At 38.1% G+C, this 25708-nt stretch overlaps 2 protein-coding genes across 2 annotated transcripts; one reads left to right on the top strand and one right to left on the bottom strand.

Moving 5' to 3' along the window:
• Window positions 1-841: 841 nt before the first annotated feature.
• LOC113108667 (probable serpin E3) lies at window positions 842-7812 on the top strand. The gene is made up of 9 exons (XM_026271934.1): window positions 842-1383; window positions 2017-2283; window positions 2445-2678; window positions 5511-5741; window positions 5840-6038; window positions 6123-6223; window positions 6350-6436; window positions 6723-6806; window positions 7451-7812. The coding sequence occupies exons 2-9, from the start codon at window positions 2031-2033 to the stop codon at window positions 7498-7500; spliced, it is 1239 nt and encodes a 412-aa protein (XP_026127719.1). The 5' UTR covers window positions 842-1383; window positions 2017-2030; the 3' UTR covers window positions 7501-7812.
• A 219-nt stretch (window positions 7813-8031) lies between these two features.
• On the bottom strand, window positions 8032-24627 carry LOC113108666 (integrator complex subunit 6-like). Its single transcript, XM_026271933.1, has 18 exons — window positions 24174-24627; window positions 24001-24078; window positions 23448-23597; window positions 21965-22054; window positions 19534-19717; window positions 16928-17053; window positions 15006-15154; window positions 14698-14850; window positions 14431-14563; window positions 14121-14215; window positions 13895-14005; window positions 13594-13809; window positions 13211-13337; window positions 12874-13016; window positions 12619-12790; window positions 12132-12470; window positions 11698-11791; window positions 8032-9507 (listed from the first exon to the last, which is right to left on the bottom strand). Exons 1-18 carry the CDS (start codon window positions 24282-24284, stop codon window positions 9414-9416), a joined length of 2565 nt encoding a protein of 854 aa, XP_026127718.1. The 5' UTR covers window positions 24285-24627; the 3' UTR covers window positions 8032-9413.
• Window positions 24628-25708: the final 1081 nt, after the last annotated feature.

Below are 25708 nucleotides of genomic sequence, written 5' to 3'. Positions count from 1 at the left end.
CATGACACTAATATATTAAATTATTATCATATAATGCAATCCACTACATACTTAATTGTGAGAATGTAATTCTGAACCTGCAGTAGTATGCAGTGAATGTCACACACTCTGATAGGCTATTTCCACTTAAAACGATCCAATTATAAGTTAAGGGGCTAAAGAATGTTTTTAGAGATATTTTTAAAAACTTTTAATGTTTTAGTTCATTAATATTTCAACCATAAAATAATTTTCCCTATTCAAAGTATGTTTGCGTACCAACTTTTAAATATCCAACCTCGAGATGAAAGGGACGGCGTTCCTTTGGGTGCATTGTCCTTGCCCAAGTGACCGTGACTTTCCCATCATCATTTCCCTTCTTAAAAATTCAAGTTTCATGAATGGAATCCTGGAATTAAAGAATCTGTATTCTTGCCAAGTTGGTTCTACTAATTAACATGCCTTCTGATGGGCACCGTCCAAATACCTGATGCTTACTGATCATTTCACGCTTGCTGTTTAGCATGGGAAAAATGTTTCTTCAATCCATTAGGGTCATCTGTGGAAACTCCACTTAAAGTGGAGATCTGACTTTGACAATGTATAACAGTTGTTTAAAATAAATATTTGCTAACACTTTAGTATATGGATAAATTCTCAGTACTAGTTGCTTATTAGCATGCCTATTATTAACAAAAGCTATTGGATGTTTATTAGCACTTATAAAGCACAGATTTTGCATGACCACGTTCTACATCCTTAATTCAGTACCTAAATTTAACAAATATATATATAAGAATAATATTTCACAATATTGCTGATTTATTTAGTTTTGTTCAAATACATGCAGCTTGGTGAATATAACGCTTCTTTCAATCAATCAGAAATTATAGTGTATGGAGATGTTAACAGTTTGGTAAAGCTCACATCCTTGGCATTGATTACATGAGAATTTTAAATGTTTAATGGCATCTCTTTTGCAGAAATGCTGATGCAGCATGCTGGGATGGCATTTGCTCACTCTATCAAAAGAACAAGCTGCTTGTGTAATGACTTCCTCTCTCTATTATGTGTGTGTGTGTGTGTGTGTGTGTGTGTGTGTGTGTGTGTGTGTGTGTGTCCGGCTGAACTTGTGGAGTGCGGATTTGCTGGTCGAGCGCATGCCTCCCTCTGCCTGGCTCCTTATAGCGCCGGGCGGGAGGCAGGAATTCTGACCGAGTGGTACGGACATCGCCGCCGGAGACCACGAACACGAAGCTCTCCCTTTAAACAAGGTCTCATGATCGACAGCTCTTTCAATCAGTTGTCCTGGCGTGGAGGATCAGGGCGAACGCACATCCTTCTGGACTGACAGTGAACATCAGGAGCAGCTGACACTCAACCAATCCAGAGGACGAGCGGCAGGTAAGAAGTTCCTAAATATTTTCATTCAGTCATACATTTTAATCATATGTTTTTTTATTATTATTATTATTATACTATATAATAAGTACTTTTAAATAGTTTAATTCAATCGTACATTTGAATTATATTTTGTTTGAATTATTATTTTTTAATTATACTATATTTTTTATTTTATATTTTAATTATAGACCTATTTTGATCAATATCAATACAAAACTATATAAATGTAGCAAGGATTTCTGTTCAGAAATTTAATTTCATTATTTTCATTTTGTGATGTACCGTTTCATGTTGCATTAATATTGGATATATGGAAGCTGTGGCAGAGTTCACCCAAAACATTAATGACCATTAATGACAGATTATTTTTTTGGAGGGGGGGATTGAATTTTTACATTCATTCAATGAATCAAATCTATTATAAAGATTAACCAACTTTATCCTTGCTTGCAAAAGTTCTGAAAAGTGATTGATAGTAGTATTATTTTGGGTTACACCAACAGAAGAAATTTAGTAGGTTATCTTTGATAGATATCAAATGCATGATCTATATTTTATTATTTCAACTTGTAACCACATCCATGAATAATATTTGAGCTGCTCTGGAAAACAATAATAATTTTGCATTTGCAGATTTTGACCTGTTGATGATGCATCAGCTGTCTGTGACGTCCCTGTTGCTCTGTTTGTGGCTGCTGGAGCGCTGCCATGGCAACAGCCACAATGATCTGCACACACAGTTTGGCATCAGCCTCTACCAAACACTCACAGAGATGGAGAACAACTCCAACCTGATCGTGTCCCCAGCCAGCGTCTCATTGTGTCTGGGTCTTCTGCAGTTCGGTGCCAGGGGAAACACTCGAGCACAACTTGAGGAAACCCTGGGATATGATGTGAATGGTAAGAGGAAAATAGCGGCACATTTGTAATCTGTATGTTGTTTTCCTAAGTAGTAAATCAAAATGTAAATCTGCCATGTCTGACAACCTGCACTCCTTGCATTTGTCGAATGCTTGAAAAGTTAACATGACAGTTTTGATGACACAATGGTCTCCTTGCAGATGCTCGAGTGCAGGACATTCTGTCTCAGCCACAAGGAGACCTGGGTAATTCCAGTGATAGGGTGCGGCTTCAGCTTGCCAACGCCTTATTTGTCCACAGTGGTGTGAAACTCCTGCCAGAATTTACCCAGCATGCCTTGGGATGGGGTAACAGTAGTCTACTGAGTGTAAACTTCAGTAATCCAAACCACACTCATAGTCGGCTACAGCAATGGACACGTTCCCAGAGTAAAGGTGAGCTTATATTGACTAACAGTCAAAGCAGTTTCCATAAACCACCACATATTCATCATTTAGATTTAGATTGTCTCCAATATCATTTTAAGTGATGGATATAAATGGCCTACAAAAAAATACAAAAATATACATAAATATATTTTTTTATAGTGTTAATTAGGTAAATACTTTACATGTGATGTAAAATCAAATACTGATTTGAATTTGCATATGATTATGATTTTAAAATATAATTATGTAATATCAAATATTGATTAGAATTTGTGTACACACACACACACACACACACACACACACTTAAAGGTGCTGTAGGGAACTTTTGTAAAAAAAAAATATTTTTTACATATTTATTAAACCTGTCATTATGTCCTGACAGTAGAATATGAGACAGATAATCTGTGAAAAAAATCAAGCTCCTCTGGCTCCTCCCAGTGGTCCTATTGCCATTTGCAGAAACTCCATCGCTCCCGGTAAAAAACAACCAATCAGAGCTGCGGTCCGTAACTTTGTTTGTGTTCAAAATGTAGAAAAATGAACATAATAAGCGAGTACACCATGAATCCATTTTCCAAACCGTGTTTTTTGCTTGTCCTGAATCACTAGGGTGCACCTATAATAAGTGTTTATATTCTGACTATTTTAGATTGCTTCGGGGGTACCGCGGCGGAGTAACCCAGTACCTTTGTGATTCTTCATAGACATAAATAGAGAGAAGTAGTTCCGGCTACGATATTCTTCCGCAAGAGGCAAGCAGTTCTGTTTATTGACCGCTAGAGCGTCAAAAGTTCAATACCGCAGCTTTAATTACATTTAAAATATGTTATATATTTGATATGATTTGAAATAAAATAAAATTATGAATTTAAAATATAAATATTTGAATATATATTTACATTTACATTTAATTTTGCAGAATAGTTTATCCAAACTGACTTACAAATGAGGAGAACAGTAGAAGCAGTCAGACAACAGTATACAAGTGCTGTGACTAGTCTCAGTTAGTCTAGCACAGTACACATAGCTAGGGGTTTTTATTTTTATAGAATAGAATAGAATAGAATAGAATAGAATAGAATAGAATAGAATTAGAATAGAATAGGTCAGGTGCTGGAGGAAAAAGGTGTCTTTAGATGTTTTTTAGAAAATGGCCAGAGACTCAGCTGTTCAAACTGAGATAGGGAGGTCATTCCACCAGCTGGGCACAGTCCAGGAAAAGGTCCGTGATTGTGATTTTGCGCCTCTTTGGGATGGTACAACAAGGTGTCATTCACTTGCTGAATGCAAACTTATGGAGGGCGCATAATTTTAAACTAGCGAGTTTAGGTATATTGGTGCAGCGCGAATTGTTGTCTTGTAGGTAAACATCAGTACCTTGAATTTGATGCGAGCAGCTATTGGTAGCCAGTATAAACTGATGAAGAGAGGTGTAACGTGTTCTTTTTTCAGCTTTTTAAAGACCACTCTCGCTGCTGCATTCTGGATCAGATGCAGAGGCTTGATAGTACATGTGGAAAGGCCCGCCAAGAGAGCATTACAACAGTCCAGTCTGGAGAGAACAAGAGCTTGTACAAGGAGCTGTGCAACTTACTCTGATAGGAAGGGTCTAATCTTTCTAATATTGTATAAGGCAAATCTGCATGACGGGGCCATTGTAGCAATATGGTCTGTGAAGCTTAAGTGATCATCGATCACAACTCCAAGGTTCCTGTTCTGTCTTAGCAAAGTTGAACTGAAGGTGATGGTCCTTCATCCAGCTAGAAATGTCGCTCATACAGGCTGCAATGCGAACAGCTACAGTCGGATCATGTGGTTATGATGAGAAGTAGAGTTGAGTGTCATCAGCGTAGCAGTGATAAGAAAAGCCATGCTTCTGAATGTCAGATCCTAATGATGACATGTAAATGGAGAAGAGGTCCAAGCTCTGAGCCTTGAGGAACCCCAGTAGCAAGAAGTTGTGACTTAGAAACCTCACCCCTCCAAGACACCCTGAAAAACCTACATGAGAGGTAAGATTTGAACCATTGGAGTGCGGTTCCTTAGATGCCAATCTTTATCAGGGTGGATAGGAGGATCTGGTGGTTAACTGTGTCAAAAGCAGCAGACAGATCCAGCAAGATGAGTACTGAGGTTTTGGAAGCTGCTCTTGCCGGTCTCAGGGCTTCAGTAACCGAGAGCAGGGCAGTCTCAGTTAAGTGGCCGCTTTTGTAGCCAGATTGGTTGTTGTCCAGGAGGTTGTTCTGTGCAACTCGCTCAAGTGTCTTTGCTATGAACAAAAAAAAGGGATACCGGTCTTTGTAAGTGCTGGATTTAAGGAGGATTTCTTATTTTTGTACCTGCCTGATTACTCGCTATTGAAGTCAGATGGCCCCGCCTTACTACTTAGCAAACTGAAATTGGTCACGTGATATGCATGAGAACCAATGCGATTAGAGCATGCATTTACCACGGTAAACACAGTAATCAAACAATGTTTCCTAGCAATGACAACCGCGCTAAAATTTATTGAGAACATTGATTAGAATTCAAATATGAAATTATTTGAAAAAAGAAAATATAATTAGGTACATATATGATAAAAATAAATATTATGCCAAATTAGATGTAAAATATAATTATGTAAAAATAAATTATGTCAAATTAATTCAAAATTAATTGTGTTACTTGCAATTCTTTGTAATTCTGTGTAAAATTTTCACTTCACAATTTTTTTTTTAAATGTTTCTACACCAAATATTTTTAGACACATGAAACTATAGCACATGTAGGATATGAAGGATATATACTGTATGTTTTCATATAAATTATTAAGTGTATGATTTTTTTCTAAAGCTGATGACCATCTCCAGACAAAAGAGGAGCAGCTTCAGTCCAGCGAGTCCCAGGAAGAGGACTCCAGGCACGACAGTTTACTGCACATGGCCCTTCTGAGCACGGTGGTGTTTCACGGTGCCTGGCAGAAACAATTTCTCTTTACTGACACCCAGAACCTGCCCTTCAGTCTCTCAGATGGCAGCACAGTCAAAGTCCCGATGATGTACCAGTCAACTGAAGTCAACATTGGTAAGGGGAGGAATAAGACAGACACCAATACAAGAGTTTGATGGAAGCCAATATTGTTCTGCTAAGACCGTATATATTTACCTGTCCGCCTGTCTTAGGGCATTTCCGCCTGCCGTCCGAGCAGGAGTACACAGTGCTGGAGCTTCCGTACTTGGATCGCTCACTCAGGCTACTGGTGGCCTTACCTAGTGACCGGAAAACCTCTCTTTTCCAGCTGGAAAAGCAGCTCACGGCCCGTGCTTTGGGACTGTGGGATACTGGATTAAGACGCACTAAGATGGATATATTTCTGCCCAGGTAACTGCATGCAAAACAAATAAATAACTTATCAAATATTATGTTATGCAAATTGGATATATCCTTATTGTTTGTGTATTTTAGATTTAAGATGCAAAGCAGGTTCAATCTGAAGCCTGTTTTACAGTCTCTTGGTGTCTCTGATGTCTTCAGTCCCTCAGCTGCTGATTTTAGAGGCATCTCAGGTAGGACAGTTAAACTGAAAACAGTTTATATCAGTCATAGATGCTGAGAAATAATCACAAACACCATCAGTTTAAATCAGTGATTCATTCTGTGAAGATTAAGCCTTCTGTTCGATATGCCTACAGATGGAGAAGGGCTTTTTGTATCAGAGGCTTTCCATGAAGCAAGAATAGAAGTGACAGAGGAAGGGACAAAAGCAGCTTCAGCTACAGGTGTGACAATTAGCTTACATTGTTAAAACAAATGAAAGAAACATTATTCTGTTGTGAAGAAAACAAAAGCACATTACCAAATATTAGCCCTGATTTATTTATTCTTCTTTAAGATGTAAGATGTAATCTTTTATATGCTCAGCAAGGCTACTCCCTGGTGTATGTGTACCTGAGAATCAGTTGTAGTCAACAGATGGGATGTAGTTGAACAGACTGTTCAAGCGTTGAATCGGCTGGGAAATAGCTGATGACCGGGCTTTCTTTCTTCCTCTATTTTTCTTTTTAGCAATGGTGCTACTGAAAAGATCCCGATCAGCGGTTTTCAAAGCAGATCGACCATTTCTCTTTATCTTACGGCAGATGAGTACAGGTAAGTACTAAAATCTGCAATTGTCACTGATAGCATGCATTCTTAAAATTAATCTACCCTGACATTAAATTGTATATAATGTCCAAACACTTGCGGTCAGTAAGATTCTTTAATCTTTTTGACAAAGTCTCTTAGGCCCACCATTTGTGCTATTCATGACTGTTTTGTGACATTATAAAATTAATTATAAAGATCTAAATGAATGAATCCTTTCTAAATAAAAATATTAATTTCTCTCTCTCTCTCTCAAAAAAAGGTAACACTTTATTTTAAGGTGTCATTGTTACACAATAATAATACTTAATTATGCATAATTACATACAAGTAACCCCTTAGCCAAACCCTAACCATATAGTGAGTACATAAAGTTAATATTACTCTTTACTTAAATGAATAATTATTCTGTAATAAGGACACCTTAAAATAAAGGTTACTCAAAAGGAAAAAGCTGAGCCAAAATGTTTGTATTGTACCTGAGAGGACAATTATATTTACATTTAGGGACTAGATTTGTTGCAAATGTAATTCTCCATAGAGTGATCAACCATCATAAACCATGTTTAGTCTACATGAACCCACACACATCTGACATTTGTTCTGTGATGTTGTAGAATCAGTTTCATTTGTAGGTTTTTACTTCACAGGGTCATTGCTGTTTATAGGTCGAGTTCTGAATCCAGCGGAGATGTCTTGAGATGATACATGCAATCACGACTGCTTCAAATGACAAACACACAAAGACGACGCATGTTCATATACATTTTTATGATTTTGCCAACTCAACACACCCCTCCCTCATGGGTGGGGGTCAGAGGGATATCTGAGGACTGTTAGGAGGGTCCACTGACACTTCAGGAAGAGGGACAAGACTTTTGTACATATCTGTAAATAAAATTTTATTACATCAGGGTTTTTGCACTTCAAAGTGTCCACTGTCATTTTTTTCGCATATGCCCTCAATAAATTTCCTAAATTCCGATGGAAAGGTTTAGTTACCATCGGTTCACGGATCTTAGAAATAAGAACTTTGTCAAGTACTGAGCCACACATTTAATAACTGTTGAAATTTGTGAGATCTAGAACCAAAACTTCCCAAGTAGCAACTGTTGGTTTCATCAGTCTATGGTTTGGCAATAGAGGAAAAAAAAAATCACATGACAAGCCAGTTCAGTCTTTTCCCCTGCAAACTGATGGCTTGAAGTATATAGAAACACAATGAACATGGTAAGATTTGCAATCCTTTTTAATGACATTGTGCCACGGAGAAATTAATGACAGTAATATGTCATTTATTTACATGACTATTCACAGTGTAAAATAGACTATTCAAATACATACAAAAAAAGGCTTTCCACCAAAACATTCTTAAATAATATTTTCAATGTCACCATGTACATATATACAGCATAATAAAAATACTTTTTAAAGAAGCCTTTCTCCTTTATCGGTAACATGTATGGCAAAGATTTGGTCCCTACATTAGGGTGCAGGGTCAAGAGAGTGAGAGACACAGACAGACCTAAATAAAAAAACTAAGGGATACTGATTATTTGGCAGTAATGTAGGAATAGCAACTTTCCATGTCAGTGAATAAGTGGCTCTTAACTCCATTCTGAATGATTAGGGATCAACTTTACAGTGTTTGAGTGTTTCTTTATTACATCCTTCTGGTTGTTGCTTCTGTAAATCAAATCTGGTTACTCAGTGGAGAACTGTTATTTGCAATTTTTAGTCAATAGAGAAAAAGTTTAGAGAAGTTATACAGTCCTTCCTTTTTCAAAGAAGTTTTTCATGGTTCTGCGGTCTGAAAACCACATGGCATGCCACAGAAGGTCTTTTGCAAAAGGCAAAACCGTTGCTTGGAGCCATGCTTAATAATACTGGGTGGATTAAAAATGAGTCTAAGAGGCAAATTTGTTTTTATGGATTAAACAAACCACAATTTTTGTGAAAGGAGAAAGAGCTTTTAAAGAATATTCATAGAATGTTCATCTGCTAACAAATGCTTAATTTTCTGCAACGTCATTCCTGAGATGAGTTATTTAACAAACCAATGACTTTTGGAGTGTGCAGGTCTGCATTTAACTATAAAACCTCAGTCACTCAAACCTCCAACTTTAAAGAATTGCTGGGTAACTTGCCTTTTTATTGGTGTAGAGTTATTGCTGATTTAGTTGCTTTATTAAGAAAAATCCAACCTAACAAATGTGATTTCCAGTAAATCGTCTTGTCTGATTAGACTGAATGCAGCAGTGAGTCCGCAGAGGTGCAATTCCCGACTGAAATGAAAGAAAAACCTTTATATTGGTGATCAGTGCCACATGTCAAAATGTTGCAGGGAATACAAAAACACAAATGAAGTCAATGCCAACCAGTTCTCTTTTTGGCACATTTAGATGAAAAAAGAAAGAAGTGCATGTGTATTTGTTATAGAAAGGGCAACTTTCCCCATTTCTCCCAATCCTGAGGTTTAGCGACACCCCATCATGTCCTCATTGATATCATCAGCTTCAATACTGATAAAGACTGGAGACACACAAGTCCAAAGTAACATGACATAAATAGTGCAGATATGTGCGAGTCCTTCAAGTAGGACAGATGGAGTGCTCAGAGACCGTCCAGATGATTCATGCTGTTGGCTCTTAAGTGAATCTCCTCTAAGAAGTTCTCCAGCTGCTCAATCAAGACCCTTTTCTTAAACCTGCACACACACATATAACTTGATTAGTAATTAGAAAGCTTTGTCCATGAAAACAGCATGTTATATAGGGTAATTGGTTAAGTCGCAATATTGGATAATATTTCTGTTTTAAACCATGAAGGTGAGCCAATGGATCACACACAAGCAACGTGCAAACTTTGTGCAAGAGTTATGCCGGTGACCGTCTTAATCTCACTCAATTCTCTTTATTGAAAGTGAAAGTAAAAGCAGAATGTTGACGCTTTCAGCATCTGACGCTGCATGTTCTCTCAGAGACGATGAGAGACTAATTTACTTCAACATATGCTGATAACGGTATACAGCTGTTTTAATTTATTCTCTATTTTGAATATTACATAGTGAAAAAACCGCAAAGAAAAATTGTTCAATGTTTTTTTTTTTTTTCAGTGGAAGTCGGTGCTTAAAATAAAAGCTTTTCAACTTTTGTTTAATTGAGGAGTAAATATATAGCCCTATCTTTTCTTATCCTCAAAGCGCATCAGTTATTTGGTAATTATTGCAGGGCAAATTAACTCTAATTTTAATTTAATAGGTCTAATGAAAGTAACTTAATAATAATAATAATAATAATAGGTCTAATAAAAATAAGAATTTAACAGGCCTTCATTAATTGGAAATGCCAAATATCTTAATATTGGCAAAAATGTATGTTTTTGACAACATCTCTAGCTATTGTCGATACAAGATCATCATCTTTAGATGCACCCCAGCAAGGGGAGGTTACCGCAGGGCAGACAGCACTTTCCTGTAACATGTTTGGGCTGACTTGTTGAGCGCAGTGGCACTGAGAACATCAAATTTCACCCACTTTAAGAGGTTTTATTTTCCAAATTTAATCGGATTAGTCCAAAAGTGGTTTTTATATATATATATATATATATATATATATATATATATATATATATATATATATATATATATATATATATATATATATATATATATATATATATATATATATATATATATATATATGGGCTGTGTATCACAAGCAAAGTCACGATATGATCCATATCACGATACAGAGGCCACTATACAATATTTTTACGATGCAGGACTGCAATGAACCCAAGTAGAATTTAGTAAAACAGCTTTTTATGAAACACCGCATACTTTAGGGCCAGTGCTAACTATAAGCAGTTGACCTCTGCAATATGAAGGGCATCCATAACTCGAGCACAGTACAATATAGGTAATAGCATATGTTTAATGTTTACATTGGGCGGTCCCCTACAGGTACAACATTGTTTTGTTTTTTATTTATAAGCCTATAAATAATTTACTCAGTCGAATACATTTATATTGTAATGTCACAAATAAATATTAAAAATATCATTGTACAAATGAATGCTCTCTCTACTTTTTTTTTTTAAATAAAAGAAGAGTTTTAAACTAATGCACTGTCTTCTGTATCTTAAGCACACACACGCTCAGTCAATCAGACATTCAGGAACAAACTTTTTAGGACTGCCCCGCATATTTTTATAAACTAAAAATAGCTACATTATCTTTCTCAATATGGAGCTGGTAACATCATTTTTTCTAAAGGAATTAAAGCCACATCTTCACTGTTAGAGAAATGTGGCAAAACGGAGGTAATTCATACGTGCACAGCCTCTCTCCTTTCTCTCGCTCTCTCTCATGTAGATTAACAGTTGATGAATTACAATGTTATAGAATATTGAAGTGGAGATCGCTAAACTGTAAGCTAACAGGTGTTTTCAGGAAACAAGCGTGTTTATAGTGGAAAGAGAGAGTGTGCACAGGGTTGCCAGGTTTACAAAGATAAGTAACACTTAACAGATATTTCCATAGTACATAATGTTTCGAGGATAACATCTCTTTATATCAGGCAACCCCGTCTGTGTTCCTCTGCGGCCAGATTAAACCTTGTTGTAGCCTACATATGCTCTATTCATTATTTTTTAGAAACCTTACAATTTTCCATTCAATTTAAAAAGGCGTTCTTGTATCCAAATTAAGCACCGTCTCCTGCTGTGCACGTGCCACAATATCAATACAGGGCCAGCTGCATCGATATTCGTATTGTCAAATCTCTGTGATGATACATCGTCGTATCGATATGAAGACACACTTTACACTCATTTAGACTAGAGCTGTGAGAGTTAGAGAATGTTTTAAAAATCAGCATTTGAATCTGAAGTTTACCTGGCAGCCTCTTTGATTATGCTCTGCAGAAAGATCAGACGCGTTTCCAAACTGCCCTGGATTTGCTTGAGGAGGTAGAAGATTTTCTCATAACCTGCATTAAGACAAAAGTTAAAAAAAAGATATTGGGGAAGAAGAAAGATTTGATATATGGTGTTATGAGCAATGCCAAAAAGAAACTAACAAACAACAAGAACAAATTAATTTCCAAAAGCCTGTAATATTCATTATGATGTAAAAATAAAAATGACAAATGAAAACCAGCTGTACATGTAGCAAAAGCAAGCAAGCGTGGCCAGTTGATTTCACAAGGCCCAAGACAAAGTGTTTGTGGGTGGTCACCCCTCCTGTGCTTATTGGACACCACCCAAGAAAGAGCATCAGTAGAGTCAAGTAGCAGACATCTGCACATGAATGTGTGCACTGCGACTCACGTCTGCCTGGCTTCCTGATCTCCTTGGTGATGAGTACTCGGAGTTCAGAGTTCAGTTCCTGGCTCTCTTGGTTTCGGATCATTTTCAGTTGGCAAGGGGAAGGGTAGCGGCGTGGGGCCTCCTCTTCACCCTCGCTGCCCAGAGAGAACTCACTATCGCTGGACTGGCCGTTCTCCTGCACGCTGTTCTCCTGGTTCTCGACCTCATCCAGCTGGAGGAGGTTCCTCTGCTGGATCAGTTCAGACTCAGGTGCAGGACTCGGCTCCTCGTCCGAGTCGAGGTTTGACTCGAGATGGTTGTTGATGTGATTGCCCAATTCTGTCTCATCATTATCTGGAGCTGTGTTGAATCAGGTATGAAACATGCATAAAACTGAAGATTCAAAGTTTTGCTCACAGAATAAGCGTAAATGAGTAATGAAAGGATCTTAATTTCTGAATGACCTGCTACTAAAGGTTTTTTCGGCCTGTATGCGCTGGTTACTTACTTCTAGGTGGTGTTTTGGGAGGTGTATATGCTCGTCCCAGTCGAAGCAGAGGAGACATACAGCGTCTGCGTTTGGGGACCCCGCCCCCAGCAGGACTGCTTGATTCTCCAGGACGTTTGCCTTTGCCTTGAGTGCCAGTAACGAATTCATCTGCCTCATCTACCATCATCGCCTGACACAGAGAGACAAAGTGATTTGCCTGAAAGTCACATCTTTATTATGCTCCTTTTTTGAAAGTAAGAGATCTAAAGGCACCTTCTTGTCCAATTTGAAGGGGTTACCGAAGGTGTGCAAACGTTTAGGCTGATCGGGGTCTGCTTCTCTCAGAGGGGACGGGCAATGCTTCAAGAAATCCTGATAGTTGCCCATCTGAGCAATAGGAACGCTGTGCAGCTGGTCTAGAATAATATCGATTATAAAAACATACAATAACATAAAAAACCGTATCATGTAAACAGCATAACCATATCAGATAAAAAGGCTTACAATTCTTTTGGAAAGCAGAAGCTAAATTTAATTGAGGGAAAAACCCAGAAACTTGGGAAACTGCTCTAAGAAAATCAATAACCATTCATGGTTGTCTGAGCATTACCTTGATCTTGACCTTTCAGAATACAGACGCCGGCGTGCAGAAGGTTCCGCCTCATGCGGCTCAGCTGGTCTAGCAGATGAGATCTTGGGATATCATAGGGGTTCCGCAGTCCTTGCGGTTTTAATGCCTGTGCAAAAAGAGAAGGAAACAGGAGATAAGTGATCTGGATTCGGTGAGAACTGAACATGGATGATTTGCTCATCTGTGCCATATGTAAAGCACTCAAAAATGCCAGCCCTCAAAATAAACAACATTAAATATTAATCTCAGTAGGACATGATTCACATTGAGCAATGTCATGTACATCTTTGTGGATTTGACAGCTTGAAAACAGTACAAACATTGACAAGGTGTGCTGTATTTATGGTTGTATATATACGTACTTTGTTCAGAGCAGCTAGTTGAAAGCCAGCAAACTCCTTGGTGTTTGCCTCCATTGGCAGAGCTGGCCCATCTCCCATGATACTGTGCAACAGCTGCGTGAAATCCTTCCTGTGTGCCAGAGAGAGGGCGGAGCTTCTGCAGCGAAGTTTGATCCCACCTTCTAGTGCCGCCTTTTTTCCTACTGATGCACAAACTCTGTCTGCCTCGATCTTTGCCTGTGATGTACACAGAATAATATATAACTTCATGAAGCATGTTTAAGAAATAAAAACTATAAAAACAAAATATATAAGAACATACCTGCTGACTGAGCTTTTTGAGATAAGACACAACACTATAGCTCAGACCGTACTCCATGTTGTCAGCCAACAGGTTTGGAGCTCCCATCATTCTTAGTGCTTTCCGCAGGGCCTGTGTGAATCAGGATTAAGCAAATAAAAAAAATAAAAAATAACTTGAATGCATTCCAAAAGATACCATCACAATGTTATAGTGTCCAAAATGAATTACTGATTCCATTACTTACAGTGATATAGTAGGGCGGGACTGTTTTAAGATAGTTCTCAAAAGACTGTCGCCACTTTGCTGGAGGCTTGAACTTATGCACCGTAATCAAGTCATCTATAAATGATAAACAGAGTTATATATGACAGTCATATCCATGCACATTCAAAGAAAACTGGTGGCTAGTTTTATTCTAGTTTGGTGGAATAAATTAAACTAATTGCAAAGGTTTTAAAGACGAGACCGAACTAGAGAAAAAACCCACCAATTCTTTATGAATTATTCCTTTCATACCTCCAGATGATAAATTTGATTTTACTAATGAAGCTTACCAAGCAAAGGCAGCACCACAGGGTAGTTATAGGGCATGACAAACAGGTTGACACAGTTGAGAGCTGTGCTGGCCTTCAGATAACCAAACGGCTGGCCGAGATCTCCGTATTTAGCACTGTTACACACAAAAACCTGAGAACGTATAAACAGCAATTAACACTCATCCATAGCAGGAGTGCAAGTTAGTGCAGTCTGAGAGAACATGCAGCCTGTATGTAACCTGACCAGTGTGTATAACCGTGTTTAAAGACTGATACGAGCAGTACCTGCCAGCAGGTGTGCGGTGATTTCCTCTCCAGTATGTACTGAGTGAGTGGAGAAGGCTCTAGCTCGTACTTGTCAAAGGGCACTTTATCCACCACCATGGGCTCTGAATCAACACATGAAAACTTCACCTGCGGGTGAGCTGCACGTGGAGGCTGCAGAGGGACAGAGTCAAATGAGCAGACAGTGCACATGCAAGGCTTAGAAGTTTTCATTACACTAGAAAAACCAACAGAGCATATGCACATTACATCAAATATAAAACAGACTGAACAGATGGAAGAGCACACCGAAACAAGTTTTTAAATACCAAAGTAGGAGAGTTCTGGTCAGGCCAAAACGACTCTGGGATAGGCCAATGACCAACAGGAACACCAGTTTTAGGGTTGGGTCTGACATAGATCATCTTATGACAGCTGTGCCATGATTGAGGTCCATACTTCAATTCTATTGGGCAATCTGGGTAAAACAAAAAAAGTAGAGTCATTATTAATGGCCTGGTTTAAAAATTTTGTAAAGCAAACACGGCCATTTAAATATTTTTTTGGGAATCGGGATCAATGCTTTTGAAAAGAAAGTAATTCTATCATTCATTATATAAATGATCAAATTATGACAAAGAATGTATGTTTATACTGTGTAAATTACATAAAGTTTTCTGTGGCTGAATCGTGTTCATGTTTGAATACTAAAATAGTAGGGGTGTAACGATACGCGTATTCGTATTGAACCGTTCGGTACGACGCTTTCGGTTCGGTACGCGGTACGCATTATGTATACCGAACGGTTCGTTGGAGTAATTAATTATATTTGAAAAAAAAAAAAAAAAAAAGAGAGAGAAAGAAATATAATGATATGCGTTCAACAAGGTAGCCCAATAACCCAAACAACGTAACAGGCAACGCCCCTGACACTCCCGAAGAAGAAAAAAACACCATCTTATATGTTTATGTTAGGCTACTCAGCAGGCGCTCGCTCACTCAGTACGCGCTGAAGGCTCGTTGCAAAATAGCCAATGCGTTTAACAGACTAGAAATGAGAAGATCCTCCAATAACCAACAGGTCTGGTGTTTGGGTGCACTTTGGATTCCCTTTAAGCTATAATGGTGATGGCAAGAGAGTGGTGGATAAATAAACAACGGTATGTCGCATCTGCAACATGACAGGGTACACCAGCGGGATTACAAAAAAAAAAAAAAAAAACAGCGGGAATATCTGGGATATATGCGTCAGTACTATCTGGGAAAAGACGAAAAAAAGGAGAAACATGCACGCAGCAAACTATCCCTGCAGCATTTAGACACTATAGCTTACAGGGAATCCAACCCAAAGACCAGACCTGTTGGTTATTTTAGGATCTTATATTTCTGGTCTGTTAAATGCATTAGACATTTTGCAACGAGCCTTCAGCGCGTGCTGAGTGAGCGAGCGCCTTAGGGGCCGTTCACATATCGTGCCTAAAAACGCATGGAAAACGCTAAGCGCGTCTTTCTCCTGAGGCGTCTGTCTTTGCTAAGCAACAATGACGTGCTCTCTCCATGAGACGCGGAAATTTCAGCGAAGGATAAATGGATTTGCAGCTCTAAAAATCGCTTGCAGTAGCTCTGCTACTGAATTTATTTCAAAATTGCAATCCATATACAACTATGATCAGCTGTTCCTTCATCTTGGCTGAGCTCTCAACGTTGTTACGGGAAAGGATGAAGCTGATTGGTTGGTTCTTGTCACATGACCCGCGGTGCGCTTGCGGCATTCTGAAAAGTTGAGATGTTTTTACATTTTGCTGTATCTAAAACGTATCGAACCGAACCGAACCGAACCGTGACATCAGTGTATCGTATCGAACCGAACCGTGAATTTTGTGAACCGTTACACCCCTATAAAATAGCCATTAGTATTATGAAGTATCCATCTATATCCACTATATACCCATATTGGTCACATTAAGGCCTATGATACAAAGGGCAACTTTTCGAACAATGTTGCCGGGAAACTTTGGCTAATGTTGCCGTCAAAGGGCAATCAGGTGAGACCCAGGGTTGACGACTGACCTAAAGTATCCATATAGAAATGTGTTACCCTTTCTTAATGGGAAAGTGCCCAAGAAACATTGCTCAAAAATAGTTCCCCGGCAAAATTGCTCAGAAAGTTGCCCCATGCATCATCAGCCTAATATGCACTTTACTGAAAAACTACTGAAAATATAACTTCAAAAACCAGGACCACCTTTACCTTCAGTAGGTGGGGGATCAGGTCCAGTCTTCTCAAAATTAATAACCACACCACTCTGGATTTTTTGCACCAGTGACTCCAGACACTGGTTCAGCATTCTCTGGGAAAATACGCTGTATGAACGACCTAAACACACAGCAGAAAAAAAAAAACACCATCAAAAGTCATTTAGCAATTGTATCTGACGTGAGCTCTTCATAAGTGCTTACATGTAAATTTTATCCACTACCATTCATGCTCGTTTAACACACTGGTTTTAGATGAAACCATTTTTAGTGGCCCTTTTTTTCTGGCCAGTTCACTGGCAGGCTACAGCTTCCACATATGCACACACACACACACACACACACACACACACAGCAGAGCAGCCGCTCTATTGTGTTTAGTATTTTATCAGCATGAGAGGACAGACGTTGTTCCTCTCTCTATAGTGGAGTTCAGCTTGTCTCCATTACACCGCTGTATTAGTCAGCACACGCAAGTCCAGCAGAATCTGCCCTTAACCACAAATCAGCAATTCTCTTCAATACACAATTCAAACACCATTTCACAGCACTTAAGCATTACCAGACAGGTACAACCTGACATTTACTCAGCAGGGCATGTAGAGCTTTTTAAAGAATGGTCTAAATTTACTCTGTAACCTCAAACCTATAAATATCCAATTCCAAATGTTATTTTAAATGCAAAAAAAGATAAATCTTTTAATCTTACACATGCTTGCTCATGAACAATTCTCTCTCAAATTCCTGCAAATTCTCGCGGAGGGGCTATATAGTAGGGATTAGGGGTGGGAATCTTTAGTCACCTCACCATCCGATCTGATTCCGAGAGTCACGATCTGATTCCAGAACGATTCTTGATTCCGAAAGATAATTTTAAGGAAGGTTTGAGTGGTGTATGCGTGTGAAGAACTGGAAGCAAGCATAATATGGGTGTTTCTAAAGTAAACTCTGCATTATCGCACATCTGGTTAAAAACAAAGTTTAGAATCGATCCAGAATCGTCAGAGTATGGCGATGCAATGAGGAATACTTTTTTCCCAGCTCTAGTAGGGATGTTAATTCTTCTTGTTAACATTCGTTTCCGAAAAATTGTTCTTTTGAAAAGTTTGCTCACATAATCATGCAATGTCACTTTTACGCAACTCTATTATTAAAGGGGTCATATGATGCGATTTCATTGTTCCTTTCTCTTTGGAGTGTCACAAGCTCTTGGTGCATGAAGATCTGTAATGTTGCAAAGACTAGAGTATCAAATCCAAAGAGATATTCTTTATCAAAGTTAAGACGCATTTTTATGTACGACCGTTTCATGAATCTAGGAGAGGAGGTAACTCTGACTTTGCAATGACAATCTGACCCTCCTGAATCAGCTACTGAAAGTATGTTTTCTTATTAAAGTATTTGCTATTGACTGTTCAGTGGAGATTTGCGCGTTGTGTGTGTAAGAAATTACTGCAAACACATACAAGCTTCATCACAGTGTCTGTCATGCGACTGTTCCCCTTTTGGGATTGAAATGATGGTAAAACTAAGGACATTATTAACCGTTTTTACATTTATTTTGAAAGATGAAGCTCGGCCAATCACAATGAACTGGGTCAGTTGGCCAATCAGAGCAGACTACACATGTCGGAAGGAGGGACTTTGTAGAAAACGAGTGTTTGAGAGAGGCAGGGCATAGAGGATATATAAATGTATAGTATTTGAAAAATAATTTGTTTTTTTAACATTAAAGCATGTCAACATATTCTGTTACACCACATACACAACATAATGATCTTTAAAACATATAAAACCATCATATGACCCATTTAAAGTAGGGGTGCTCCGATCACGATCGGCCGATCATTAATGCGCATTGCGTCAGTAAAGCAGTTTTTTCTAATCAGCGGTTAATTCCATCAGGTGCGTGATTTCACATAGAGCAGCTGTTACTACACAGAGCCGTTGTTAACTGAGAAGATGCGCCAATAAATGCTGAAAATTAAGCCGATTTGCGCATCTCTATTAACAATGGCTCTGTGTAGTAACAGCTGATCTATGTGAAATCACGCACCTGATGGAATTAACCGCTGATTAAATAACCGGCTTTACTGACTAGATGCGCATAACGATCGGCCGATCATGATCGGAGCACCCCTAATTTAAAGCACTGAATAATTGTGTGAAATACAGATGTTTTACATGCCTAAAACACATACATTTGTGAGACAAGAACTGTTGTAACCATTCACAAACTCATGGCTTCTGAGAGAATGGTTATTAGTGTGGACTCTGAACTGCTGCCATCAGCAAACGGTTATATTTCCCATTATACCTTTTATTTCTTATACTTTATGCAACATATAAAAAGCTACAAATTGTACCCCCATTTTGAAACCTTTAACAGAAGATGAAGATAAGAGTGCTCTCAGTTAAGTATACGGTTGGAGTAACTGAAGTGCCAGACATCACTACTATACGATCTCTTGCACTAGAACCACTAAATACATGTCCAGCAGACTTCATTTGAGTTATGAAGTACATTAACTTTTCTAATCCACACATTTGTCTTTTTAGCAATAAAATGTTCACTTGCAAGTAGTCAAAATGCATACACACCCCCAGTGACCTCACACATGGGCGTAATAGGGGATGGGTCAAGTGGAACTCCAGCTATTGGTTCAGGGTCAGGAGAGGTGTGGCCTGGAATGCGAAGCACTAAGGAGAAGAGTCGCTGATCCCACCGAAAGGGCTCTTTGGTCAGCTCACTGCCAGGCAATGGTGTTGTCAGGGGCAAATGTAACTGGCACAGAGAAAGAGAATGAATTAATTCACATGTCATCACATAAATGGAAAAAAAATTCTGTAGGATACATTGACTGTTGCTCGTTTTATCGACTACTTTTAAAGATCTGCAAGTTATTCAGCCAAAAGAACAACGGATGTTAGATAAAGAAAGGAAGCAGGGATGGAAATTAGCACCCGCCACCAGCCAAATGCGGGTGATTTTGTGTTGTGGTAGGTAAACTCACTTCACCTACCGTCCACCGTGGCAGCAGGTAAATAAAAATAGCATACAGTTTCACCCTGCCAGTGGACAAAAAAGTTAATTTCCATCCCTGGTGTGTGTACAACACACAATTAAGTGTAATATCATCCGAAGCAGCTCCGTGGAGAAAAGGTGGTGTAAACCGGGCTTGAAGCGGTGGCGTTGTTCCCAGTTCAGTGTTTGCAGCTGAAGTTAATGCCGCTGGTGGAGTGATATTTTTTGGTTATTTACAGTAGGTTTTATAGCACGAGCTCATGATATACAAGATCGCCTGAAGAGTTGAATTTAATCGCACACAAATTTCCACATACGGTCACGTCTCTGTCAAACCCCGGTAAGTTCATTCTCCTCCAGCATTCTGCAAATTTTTAGATTATACGGACAGTATGGTTGCACAGTGCACTGATACTTCAAAAGTATCGCGATTCTCGGAAATGAAAAACGCCATGACTCCTAAATTTATTTGTAACAATACTTCAAAGAATGACTGCGTTCCAGATTTGTAAGAGACATAATTCATGTTGAGGTGTGCAATGCACGCTTCCAGTGCCTCCCTATGGACGTCTGCGTTTTTTCTCCTCACGCATGCAGCAAAGAAGCAACAGCTGTCATGTGACAAATACTACAGCGAGATGGCTGCATTAGTGATGCACGGGTCGTCTCATAACAATGCGACAAAAACTGATTTGGCTTTATTAAAGTGTGTGCATAATCACATTAACTAAATAGTCTAAATAAGTTGTTCAGATGAACAAAGCACAAGGTTTTCTTGCATAATTTTAATTGTTTGGTCAGACAGTTCATATTATAATATATTCACATTGATAAATCGGGGATTAAACATGGAGTTATGTTCTGTTTGCTAAATATTAAAACAAGCATATGGAACTTCAGTGAACGAGAAATACGAGTCGGTGGATTACGTGAACAAGAGTGATTAGTTCACCTAAAAGATTTGTGCTCAAATGAACTATCACTAATGCAATTTCATATAGCCTATATTAAATATTTGGAATATATATTTTCATATTTTATTAGGTTCTTTGATAAGGTAACTTACAATACGAAGGTCTAAGTAGCAACTTATGTTCCGTGATGTCCCTGATGCGCGAAAATCTTTTTTTAGATTTTGATATTTCATATTTTCTTTAAATGTTTAACATATATGATGTACATATGTTAATTTATTAGTGTGTTATATGATTACAATGTTGTCTCTGTTTTAAAGTAAAGCACAGCAATGATATTTGAGAGTGTTTTTTCCCCTTTCAGGGGAATTTGGTATTGAGGTGTGCCAAATTTTGGCATTTAATTATTATTAAATTACAATAATTTTGGTATTGTGACAACACTAATGGACAGTTTGTGTTTATCTTATTGTTTTTAACAGCATAATAAGCAAACTAACAAACTGTATTATCGGTCGCGTGTCTAATAACTGCTATCTGTGGGATGCATTTTATTTCCAGTCTTCAAGTACTTTTTCAGAAGTTAGCTCTGTGGCTAGTAAGTTGTTACGCTGTTCATTTTTGTTTGTAAAAACAGCAATGTATCGCTACACATATTTGACAGCTCTGGCGTGACGAGACGCGTAAAAACGGTTCAGTGCAGTGCATCATCCGGTTGGGCTACGGAGTTGAGAGAATGAGCTACTTCAGCAAGAGTCGGCCGTTTCAAAACCTAGTAAGATGCCTAGATAGGAAGCATTTTTGAGCATAGTTGAGGAAAATGTCAGTATTTCATTGAGACTTGAGATTATTATTGTAGATCTTGTATTATAAATTTTCACATGCAGTTACACATTGTCGGTTTAAAACAAGAAAGTGGCTGTTAGATTTTGAAATCCACAAAGCACAGTGGCCGGTGGACAAAAAAGTTAATTTCCATCCCTGTTAGGAAGGAGTGAACTATATCAAGATGAAAAGTTTAAGGGGAAACAACAAGGAGGAGATAGCAAGTACAAAACAAAATAGGAAACTCCCATACTGACAAATAACCCACCTCGTCGTGTACACCAGAACTGCTGGTCAGCTTGCTGCCATCAGTTATGGCCACAATGATAGCTGGCTCCAGGAAAAAAGGGTTCCTACCCTGCAAAAGACAAGACAATATAATCATTATAAAACAATAACCATGAAAAACTGAGCACCAGCAGTGGAGCTCATTAGAGAAAGGCGTAGCTTGAAATACACCCACTGTTTTTGGTGTTAACTATATGGGAGTTACACTGCTTTTATTACACAAACCAAAACATGGGCTCTGTTAAAAATAATGCATAATCAATCATTAAAACGCTCTGCTATTTCAGTTATTATTACACTTCATTATATCTTCAGCACAGAGAAGTTTCATGGATGAATTATTTCTGAAACAAATACGTGAACAAGAAACCAAGAAAGATCCATTACTAAGTATTCACAATAACATAATGAGAGAGTTTGGATCTAAATTTACCAAGGCAGGCTGAGATTTAATGACCCCATTTTTCTTGTGTCATGTCACTACATGGAGCTCCATTACATGCCAATAATAAACTTGGAAACTATATATATATATATATATATATATATATATATATATATATATATATATATATATATATATATATATATATATATATATATATATATATATATATATATATATATATATATATATATATATATAAATAATCATGGCATATCAAAAAATCATTTTCTGTCAAAAAAATTAAATATAAAAGTCAAGCAGGGACAAATGACTGGAGCAACAAAAAATAGGGTAGGGAGACTAGACTGTCATAGGAATTGTTTGAGAAAATCCCTAAAAGTTCAAATTCTCTGAAAAATTCCTGATCATGCAGATTCCTATCGCAATGGCTGGATCTCAACCTGGGAAAGCCACAGTAAATGTGAATGGTAAAGGAACAAGGGCTGTGAAAAGTGAAGACCGTAACGTGCTTAAAAGTAATGAGAACATTTAGTCTCTGCAGAATAACTAGAATCATGCATCATATTTTTGATGGAAAAAAGTAGTAGTAATGAAAATGTAGTAAAAATAATATTAACCTTCGATGAGTGATCAAAGTAACAAATAGCCTTCGTAGCATTTATCATAATATCTATGTGAGGTAATATTGAATCTATTGAACTTTCACAGCTCAACATGCAGAAATCCAAGAACTTTCTTAAAAAAAATAAAAATCTGAGAATACAAACAAAGAACTGGAAAAATGTTCAAAGCATGCATGCAAAAAAAAATAAAATAAAATAAAAGAGCATTACCAGCGTCTACTATAAAGACATGTTTTTCAGTTAGTCATCTTACAAATCTTATTTGCATCCAAGAAGCATTTTAGTTGTTACTACTGTGTATCACCAGGGGCTCATGGGATTGTGTTGGCACAGTGTGAGCCTATTGGGTGCTTATTTAACTGTGATGTTTTGGGGATGGGCTCATGGGGCTAGGCCATAGACTTTATACCAGTCCCTGGTTTATAACATACCTGTCCATAGTTGTCTATCCCCGAAACTAATCTATTGAGATTGAGCAAATCAAAAGCAGTCCGTAAAGACTGGCCGATCGATGTCAATCCAACTGCTTGCAGGTTCCTCAGCTCAGTCATAAAAGTGGCGTGACTTTCCTTCCACCCAGCCTAAAATATCAAGACAAAGAAATGTATTAGTTATGCCTTTTAGGAGTTACTCACATCAGAAGTCTAAAGACAGACAGTGTGATCTGAATTTTGCTTAATGTAGAGGGCAGTGAAGAGTCCTCCCTCTCTCTGGGTGAGAAAACTAAGTTATGTTATCCCCCCGGCCACATCTCTCTTTTCTCAAGCGCGCACACACAGAGAGAAAGAGAGAGAGAGAGAGAGCTCTCTGCTGCCACACTGAACAAAATGTCGGCCATGTTTAAACACAAGAATTCATGCTGGACAGAATGTGTTCACATTACAAATTTAGCCGTAGTATTTTGAAACGCAAACAGACGAAGCGAGCGCTGGAGTGTCTGGAGTGAAATAAATCAGGTTTGGAAGAAAATAAAAGAGTTTGTACCTTAATTCCAGCCGGTGCTTCCTCGAAACTCACTAACATGTATCTGTCTCCCCTGCTGGCCGGATCTCTGCTCCTCAGCTGTGGAGAAAAGCGAACGGAAACGCAGGGTATTTTTTTTTTTTTTAAGTTTTCAGTAAAGTGATAGTGTGAAGCAGAGGGGTGTATTCATTTACCTTCAGGAAAGTCTCAACTGCTCCCTTCGCTATGTCCAGATAGCTAGTGCCCAGATGGGAGCGCTGGTTCATGGAGGCGGACGTGTCTATCAGGAAAAGTAACACGGGCATTGTGTTGATAATCGCCCCTTCTACATGGACCGAATGTCAGTGCAAGCGGACAAATGCAGAGCAATCTTTTGTTCGCCTCCTGTCGCTGCTGTCAGCACGCTGCTAGCCGGCTAATGCTAACTGACTCGCGCATTCTTTCTGTCAGAGTGTGATTGTAGTTAGTGTTAAAAGAGCGATGCCTTGTAAACTTAAGCAAACCTCAGACCCTGGGGGGGAAAGGTTGTTGATTTACAAGGGAAACGGGTGTTGTTGCTGTAATTTGAAAGAAATGCCTAACTTTTATCATGGTAACTTTCTGTTTAGTTTACGTCCATGATTCTCCTCACTCTGAGGTCTGCTCGCGGGCTGCGGTGGTTTTATTCTGCGTTCAGCGCTTGACTCCGCCCCCTGAGCGCTGCGGAGCACTGTGCGTCAAAACGCCTCACCTGATTGGCACCTGAAAATAAGTGATTAGCATATTCTCTCGAAAAAAAGGCTACCAAGGAGCATGCGCATTTGTAGACCTAATGTTTTTTTATTATTATTGAAAAAAATTATAGGCCTACATGCACTTACGCTCAAATCTTTATACAATGAACATTAAACACAATGCATACAAAACAACAAGGAAAAAGGAGAAACGCCTGCATTAATAAATAAGTTAAAAAGGGCCAAATATAAGAATCAGGATAATTATACAGTCTTTAATAATCAACTATGCAGCCTTACTTAAGCCGACAAAACCATAAAGTTTTTGTTGTTGTTGTACATTTGCATTTATGAATGTCAACTTGCTCAGAAATAAAAGTAAATTAATTAAATGAATTAATTTTTAATTCTCCTGTACAATATTCTGTATTTTAAGTAGAAAGCTAAATAAACGCAAAGTGTTTTTTTGATAGTTATTACAGAAAGCTCATTTTATATTTATGCTTTTTACATTTTTGTAATTAATTATTTGTAGGCTAAATAAAGATAAATCTGTTTATTAGATTAAATGAGTTTTTGTTTCTTTTTAAAACCTTATGTCTAATATAAACCCTGGTAATAACCACACATTTCCCAGCAAATCACTTGTCCATTCAAAAAAGAGTTCCAGTAAAATTCCCCTTTGAAAAATTATCCGTTTTATTGTTATTTTCTAACAGAAAGAAAAAAAAACTTTCTCAGATAGGTCATGCATTAATATTTGTTATATATTATGCTAAGCTGACATAAAAGACTATCTACATCCATAGTTTTTTGTTTGTTTATTTTCGGGGGGGGGGGGGGGGGGGGGGGTATTAACAATACATATCTATGTACCTTTATATTAAGAGAAAGGAGCAGTGCAATTACGTATTTGATGTACACACACACACACACACACCCAAGCAAGCTAATAAAATTAGGTGCTGGTACTGTGCGTATGTTATTTCAAATCCCATATTTTTCACAGAGTTTAT

Source organism: Carassius auratus, chromosome 9, assembly GCF_003368295.1.
Source record: "Carassius auratus strain Wakin chromosome 9, ASM336829v1, whole genome shotgun sequence".
In the NCBI taxonomy this organism is placed as follows: Eukaryota; Metazoa; Chordata; class Actinopteri; order Cypriniformes; family Cyprinidae; genus Carassius; species Carassius auratus.
Note: the sequence above shows the minus strand (reverse complement) of the source record. Positions and strands in the feature narration are given on the sequence as shown.